At 39.1% G+C, this 8468-nt stretch overlaps 2 protein-coding genes across 2 annotated transcripts in view; both read left to right on the forward strand.

Moving 5' to 3' along the window:
* SARC_01291 (hypothetical protein) overlaps positions 1-4617 on the forward strand; it is a 5437-nt gene extending 820 nt beyond the window's left edge. The window contains exons 2-6 of the mRNA XM_014304995.1: positions 1000-1079; positions 1621-1748; positions 2972-3071; positions 3498-3749; positions 4085-4617. Coding sequence (XP_014160470.1) covers positions 1000-1079; positions 1621-1748; positions 2972-3071; positions 3498-3749; positions 4085-4195 — 671 coding nt within the window. The 3' untranslated portion in view covers positions 4196-4617. The remainder of the gene's footprint in view (positions 1-999; positions 1080-1620; positions 1749-2971; positions 3072-3497; positions 3750-4084) is intronic.
* Positions 4618-6573: 1956 nt separating this feature from the next.
* On the forward strand, positions 6574-7386 carry SARC_01292 (hypothetical protein). The gene has a single exon (XM_014304996.1). It carries the CDS (start codon positions 6591-6593, stop codon positions 6954-6956), a length of 366 nt encoding a protein of 121 aa, XP_014160471.1. The 5' UTR covers positions 6574-6590; the 3' UTR covers positions 6957-7386.
* The last annotated feature ends 1082 nt before the right edge of the window (positions 7387-8468 follow it).

Below are 8468 nucleotides of genomic sequence, written 5' to 3' on the forward strand. Positions count from 1 at the left end.
TATATATNATATATATATATATATNTATATATATATATATATATATATATATATATATAGTATATATATATTATATATATATATATATATATATATATATATATATATACATATATATATATATGCATACTTATACAAGTACACGCATATATAAATGAAATATAAATGTATATGTATGTATATGCATGTACATATCGTATATATATATATATAATATACTACACAAACACACACACATATATATATATTTATTCTGTACTGTGTGCGAGCATATGTATATGTATATGCATATGCTTGTGGTATGTGTGCGTATTTTTATCTGTATATATTTATATTGATATATTGAATATATATTTATATATAACGTCTATAATATATATATATATATATAAGTATAGGTATAGATACATTTGTGTGTATTTGGTTCTTATTGTGTGCATTTACAACCAGACTAGACATTCTTACTTGTACTCTTGAGAATGGCGTCTTGCTGCTCTGAATGATTTTTTTATTGGTGGTACTGGCGGTGTGGTTGTTCAGGGTTCCGGCCATGAGCATATTTGGGTTGATTTCATTTTTGGACGTGCATGTTGTTTTAATACTGCGGTTCACAGTCGAATTAGACAACAATATTTTCCCAAAACATGATTGTTTATTATAGTCATAGATAGCGCTGTGCTCGATATGTATAGAACTGTCTCCGGTGCTCTATTTCCATCAGGCGTAAAATACACCCTTGTCCAATCTGCAATGGTTATCTGTGCATATGGTAGGGAGTGCTTGTTTTGTGCTCCTGAAATCAAACAACTTTACGACTAATAGTGAATAAATTATTATCGTATACCGTTTCTGGGTATTGTTACCTCCTTCCCTCCACTTTATGTATCTGAACGCTTTGGCTCTTGACGCATACGTGCAGTTTGTTGGTCGGCTATATCTACAAGCAAAAAAATCACGTATATTAAATCCGTTATTTGATCGGCATTCGATCGATTGCAGGTTATATTGATTTGTCAAAGCGTCGTGTCAGTCCAGAGGATGTCAAGGCTTGTGATGACAAATACCAGAAGAATAAAGCGGTATGTGAATTGAGCGCATACTGACATGGTGCCCGCGTTTGCAACGTGTTAGTCTGAGGGTGCTGTGCAGATAGATCCACACATAGATGGTTGCGTATACGAAGGAACCGTGATGCAATCGATATACACACAATTGTAGTGCTTGCGAGTTCCTATACTTTGTTGACCTATCTGTGGCCGTTTGTGTTTCCATATCGAATCTGGTTGAAGTGGAAGACGAATATATAACTGTGTAATTTTACGTCGATGTGTATAAATACACATAAACGTATATGCAAGTAAATATATACACGCGTATGCAAGTATACACACATATCTATCCGTAATTTCTATGAAGAGGGAGTTTGTAGGTGGGAATTCTAGCAAGTCCTTTCAGACCCGAACTGTGCTTTTTCGGACTAGTCGGATTCACATGCTAGTGACGATTCTGCACTCTCTTGATATGTAGTCAAGTATACCCATAGCTAGTATCTAAAAATATGTCAACCAATATTGTAGAGTATATGTTGATTATTCATTCAATCTGCATATGCAACGACAGGTGAATAGCATTCTCAGACACGTGGCCGAATTATGCGATGCCAAACTTGAAGATTTATACGAACGCACAGCTTGGAAATTGGTGGCGGCGTATGGTACACAGTACGAGGCTTTCCGAAAAGCATTGACGTAAGTGCCTGAGAGCGTGATTGTATTAGTATTTAGTTATAGCGCATTCTGTATGCGATTGTGTTAAATGTCTCAATGTTTTTTCTCCAACGGGCATTTTACCACCATACCCTGAAAGTGTTGTTATATGTGGAAATATGGTCTACACCTAGCATCTATCGATGTACATATGTTCAATACTGAGTATACCTGAGAGTACGTACTATATTTGTGCTTGCATATGCTTGTTGTCCATACTGTATATGCCGGAAATTACTTCACTCGTATTGTGGTTTATATACATGAATGTATTTGCTTATCGTCAAAAAGGTATATATCGTGATCGCTTAGAAACCAGACGATGATTATGGCCAAACGTGGTGTCGCTTGCACTATCATTTCCTTTGAAACCGTAACTATACCGGGAGTGATTGTGGCACCTGTAAATGCTTTAGAACGGTCCTATTTGAACAATTAAAGTATGTTTTCTGGGTCACATTTTTTGTTGGTGCGGTGACGTGTACAGGAACTGGTTTTACAGTACAGACGGCACCATATTTTTCTGTTGTCGAACGTCCTACTCAAATACATGTCGCAGGCGCTCTACTTAATGCTGATGTGTCCAACTATTTGCATCATGGTTTTACATACATGTGTATGTTTTTTTTCATATATGTATATCAGTATATAGCATGAAACAGTAGAGGTTCGAGAAAGATGTACATAGGTGAGCGTCCTTTAGTGTTATTCTTTGTAGGCTGCACTCTCTTCCGGTGCAGTGGCCGGTGCTAGGGCCGAGGTCACGGCACAGGCGAGCACCACATTCCCTGTAGTCGGACACTAGCTGTGCGTGGTGTTTTGTATATATATATGTAAGCGTTGTGTACCTATTCCAATTTCGTATGTTCATACTCCTATCCTCGCACATGATTTTGTCGTTTGTATGGGCCACGTATATACGGGTGTATGCATGTGCTCACGCATGCGTATGTGCGTAGTGATTTTTCAGTATGACTTTTTGCATTAACCGTTGATAAGCGTGGTATCTTAATGTCTCCTGCTGCGTCATCTATTGAACAAATATCGCTATTCTGGACGATATTGTGTCAACGCACAAGGGCTTGAGGGCGGTTTTATTCAATAAGTACGGAATGAATACTTGGTTATGTTTGTGTAATACGCTTTAATTCAATGACTGTTCGCACCTAAACGTTCCTAATGCTCTGTATTGTACACATCTGCAGCGAGCCGGAAGAGGTTATGGGCAAGCTTGACTTGGACGAGAAGACCAGTGCGTGTTTGCTACAACAGATTTCCCGCCGATTGGCGTCACAACCCTCCAAGGTAGGTAAAACAATTGCAATCATGTATATATGGATACTTGTATGTATGTTTGTTGCTTAAGATATAGTGAGCAATTTGTTCACGTTATGCACAGTACGGAAAGTGATCACCTAGTCTGTATCATTTTACCCGCTTATACGCATAGCTGTGTCGGCATACACATCTTAGCTAGTCGTATCATTGTCCGGTAGATATGCGGATTAGTTCATATCGACTTTGAATATGTTTGTGGACTTGACTCTTGTAAATGTCCATTAAGCGATCAATCAATGTTCATATTTCTATAAGTGGACTGTTAGAATATATATATATATATATATATGCATATACTTGGGTGTTTGTTTGTTATCCGTAATTGTATGCCACTCTTGACCCATACAATTCAACCACTCATCTCCTTCGTTCTACAACCTCATCTATTTTAAGATCCGTGCAGATATCGATGTGCACTGTTGGACATCCGAAGGCGTAGAGGCCGTTAAGGATGCGCTTAGAGCCGGTATCGCTGTAGGCACCGAAGCAGCGCCTGTCAAGGTCAACTTAATAGCACCTCCCTTATACGCCGTGACTACCATGTCGACTGATAAGGATGAGGGTATTAAGGCCGTGAACAAGGCGGTGGACGCGATCAAAGACCGCATTGCGACCAACGGTGGATCACTCAGTGTCATCAAAGAGGTATACATGTGTGGTGGAAGTCGTATATGTGTTGTAGTATCCGTGCGAAGCTTATGAACTATGCGCGAGTATGGTATTCACCGATCATTTTATGTATCATGAATCGACATCCCCCACCTTATCACATGCGAGTACATTGCGGGGAAGTATCTTGCATGCATACATATATTGATGTTTATCCGAGTATATGAGACTCCTTAAGAGTATACAAGACTACAAAGTAGCCTTGTATGTATGTGCTTGAGTGTCCTCGGCTACTTGCCTCTTGGATTTCATGGTGCTTTATTATGTCACAATTACATCGTATTTAATATTCGTTGCTTCTATTCGGTCAGGCACGGGCCATCAACGAACTTGAGGAACAGAAACTGCAGGAGGAAATCGAGAACGAAGATGAGGTGGAAGAGGAAGAAACTGGCGAGAATGGTGAAGTGATCGGTGTTTAAAAAAAAATCGGCGTTCAATCAGCAGTATTTGGCGTGTATATAACATTATTAGCAAGCGATTTCTAGGGGTTGAACTGCCAGATAATAGTAAAGAGCTTTCAAGGTGTTTTTAAGACGTGCTTTGGAAATTTAGTAGCGCCTGAAAAGTCAATAAATGCTAACTAACTTGTTAGGAGGCGGTCTCTGGTCCTTTATAAGGAGCTTCGGACGATTGAAGTCGCACAAGACGGCCCCAGATGTTATATAATGGTTCTACAAAATAATATATAAAACTCAATGGTAGGGCTGGAACATAGCCTTCTCGTCTTTTGGAAGGCTATGGATGGAACCGTATTCCCGACCAATACATTCCTCAATGGTGTATATTTTAGAGTGTACTTGTATAGATATTTCATATGTATATTAGTGTTTGTGTGAGCAACTGTGTAGGGTGATAATAATCAAAGCCATACTTGGCATTCTCAAGATGAAAGGCTAAATGTAGTGCCACACTGGGTGTAGCCAATGGGACACGGCCACTTTGAGATTCAGCCGCAATCTGATGCGCTACATATGCTTTCTGCGTCCTATATAGTAGCTGCGACCAACAATTTTGCATTCAGTTCTGGAGTGCTGTCGAGGTGACGACACTATTTACAACACTCGAAATATAGCAAAGTATCTGCACGGGCGGTCTGATGACGGTGCCGTTATTCATCTATATGAGGTCAGAAGAGCACAACAGACATCAAGCCGCTGCGCTAGTAGTACGATCTCTAGTGAAGATCTGAGGATAGTTCAATTTGGCTGACAAGGAGTATAGCCATCACTCAAGTCGATAAAGGTTCGATATTTGCATGATACTATACATTTATGAAACTACAAATTTGCCGTCGCTGTATTGTACGGACGAGAGAGTTTTAGGATTGCAAAGATCAACAAGAGGTATAGCTATATATTCATCAAACTGAAGTAGTAGCAGACACGACCATTGATCGTATGAGACGGCAAAAGATAACTGGCAAATTTAAATAAGGTAGCTAGTTTCAAATTTAAAGCGCAGCTCCGTCACTCCGGGAGATTCTATAGACTACTGGAAGTCTCAGCAGCTACGCATCTTTACGTCAGACAGACATCTATCCGTGTGATCCATATGCAAACCTCGCAGCTTCCTATTCTCAGTCCAGAAACCTGCACGACTCAACAGTATGTATGCGACGATTAGAAAGTGGAACAATGGACTTGAATCCAGGGCAGTCTGAAGCCTGAACTCCCGAAAGGGAACTACTAGGCCTTTACATCTGCGTATGTTCTGTGAAAAATAGTCGTCGCAACGGCATCTCTATAGGGTTCTTAAGGAGTAAATTTGACACGAAAGTCGAAACCACGTAGTAAACCCTATTGCGCTATTTATGGCATATTTACGTTCTATACGCTCAATCGTAAGTTACACGGTCCACGGAGTCACGGACTCCACGCATAATATGGCTGCACCATAGCATAAGCTTATTTTATAATATTTCAAGACATGGCAGTTATTACACTTATTTTAAACCAATGAAAAGCATAGTAGCACCTTTTTAGGTTCCCGCCCCCCCAAAACAAATAGATAAACTATTTTCGGGGGTTTTTTTTAAATATTAAAACAACAGTATATATATATATATATATATATATATATAATATTGAATACATGTTTTATTTTAAATAGTAAATATTTGTTGTTTATTGTTTGTTTTTGGGCTTTTTGTGTTTTGTTTTCAAAAACAAAAACAAAAATACAGACTATGAAACTATGGCATAAAATATATAATATGTACTTGGTGTTTTGTGTTTGCTATAGAAAATACCTTTTTTTCATGGCCTTCTGAATATTCAGACTTCTAAATAGCCTTCTAAATTAAAGCATACACATGTTTGATTTGCCTTCTCTGGATGATTTTGTCTGGATTTAAAAAAATATGGTTGATATTTACAGTTTTTCTAAACAAATCAAACTTTTTGGTTTTTTAATTTAGTTTAAAATATATATTAAAAACACCTACGGAGTTGTGGCTGATCTCAGTGATCTGGTATGATTTTTAAAATTAACAGGAATAACACTGTGGCCTGTGGGCTATAGCCTGTGTGACTGTGGAAAAAGCAGTAAGATTCACCTCTCACGGTACCCCTCTCAGAGACTCGGGCATCTCTCCAGGCAGAATTAGCTAAGGTCATGTACAAGTGACAGGCCTAGTTGATTTTATCGCTTGCAATATATTAAGATATCGTATTAAAGAAAATTCTAGACTAAAATTGCGACCTGTGCACATAAAACAGACTACGCGATGACACATTAAACTCGAGTATATATGTTTATCTCCGAAAAGATACGCACATAATAAATATTCCTTCTTCTACAATAATTTGCCACGCAATGAAGAAAAACTTCCTATTCGCCTTCATCGCCGCGTTGACCTACAATACAGAGAGCGCTGCTGTATCTCCGTGCGAGAATATCTCAGGCGATTGGACATCGACGAAACCCACAGTATTCGAACTATCTGAACCCTCCACGGTAAATCAAATATCTGTTCAGCCGATAACCCCCAAGTACTCACACATCTGGTCACTTGAGCAGAACGGTTGTCTCATCTACGGCACTAATTTTTGGACTAGTGTTCAGATGGATGACGATACCGGTTTACCGTTGGTGACTGGATCTCAACTTGTACATGGAGTCATGACACCTGTAGGACTGGCTGTAATTTCCGAAAAAAAATACCACTCCAGTACACACTAACGCAGCAGTTAAGATGCAATTCTATGTGACTCTCTTGGATAATGGAGATTTGAAAGTGGTATCAGACAATACCAACGTTGATGGTAACGCTATCCTTTACGATGGGCAGTTTATGAAAACAGCCAGTTGAAATAAGATCTAGCTATCGTTCCGAAGTGGAGTACATAGAAATGGCCAGTGTCACACCGATCAAGATCGAGTTCTGCTACGCGACTTTCCTGAATTTCGGGGATTCGCATTTATCTCACACAGGAGGGATTTCTTGTAAAAGACAGAAGTTTAAACAGTGAAAAACTTCTCTATATTTCGTATCTGCCACACACTGCTGCTGATATCCTTGATTTGATTTGGAAGTTTGCGAAAGATGTCTTTACTTTATCTTTCAACGTTTTATATTCTTATCACATTAAATATATCCATATAACAGAAGAAAAATGCCCAACGTTGTTTTAACGTTTTGTATATCGTATTAGCTGTTCTCTACATTTATCATATAGTAGTGCAGGAACGTCAATGCAGGAACGTCACAGGGTCACATACATACCTTAAAGTAGCGTGCCGGTGGAAGATGTCCACTTTGGAATGGACTCGTTTGGAGAGTCGTGACTCGTGACTACCATCTATGATTGGGGTTGTGGTGCCCGCGTATTCTATTAATTTCCCATATTGGGGATTTTGTTTTACCAAATATGGACGTCCGCCAGAATCTGACTCTGAAGGCGGGACTATCACTGAAGCTTCAGACTCCTCAGAGGCCCCAGAGGCTACAAAGTAAAAAAGGAAAAAGGAAAAATCAGAAATCTCACGGGGCAGAGTGCAGACTGTCACTGTAGACGGCAGTGCGGAGTGTCACTCTCAGAAATTGGAGTGTGGACGTGGCCTATATTAAAATAAGTAGTCGTGTGAGTCCCATCTCACAAGTCGCAAGTCTCAACTCGTGAGCAGTGCTATTTTTTAAAGAAATACATACATATATATATATACACAATATATTTAGTATTCCTCGTATTTCATGCAGCGGCCAGCGCACATAAGTATAAAGAGAGTGAATGCGGAACTTCGCAACTCGAGGCAGAGTATATCACATTGGTAGAGTTGATCTGTACAATCATATAAAGTCAAGGATATATTGCGCAAAGATGACCGCTGCCTGTGACCCATTCCCCGAATTAAAACTTAGTGAGATTGAGAAAACTAGAGACAGGCTAGAAGGCAGAACAACGATCACTCCGAGTGTGAAGTGGACTGGAAAACAACTCGAGGACAGACTAGGTATGTACCGTTTGTGTTGATGTTATCAAACTCAAGATCGGCGCTACTTGTAAGATATTTTTTATCCGCAATTCTCAGTACACATCAGTCGACGTGTAGGTTCAAATGTACTGTTTGTACAATATCATTGTTCAATTACATAGTAACTATAATTGCTCTATATTTCGTTTTATGCAGATATAGGGAATAATTTATATCAATACGTCACACACATACACACACACACACACACACACACAC

This window comes from Sphaeroforma arctica (assembly GCF_001186125.1).
Source record: "Sphaeroforma arctica JP610 unplaced genomic scaffold supercont1.50, whole genome shotgun sequence".
In the NCBI taxonomy this organism is placed as follows: Eukaryota; class Ichthyosporea; order Ichthyophonida; genus Sphaeroforma; species Sphaeroforma arctica.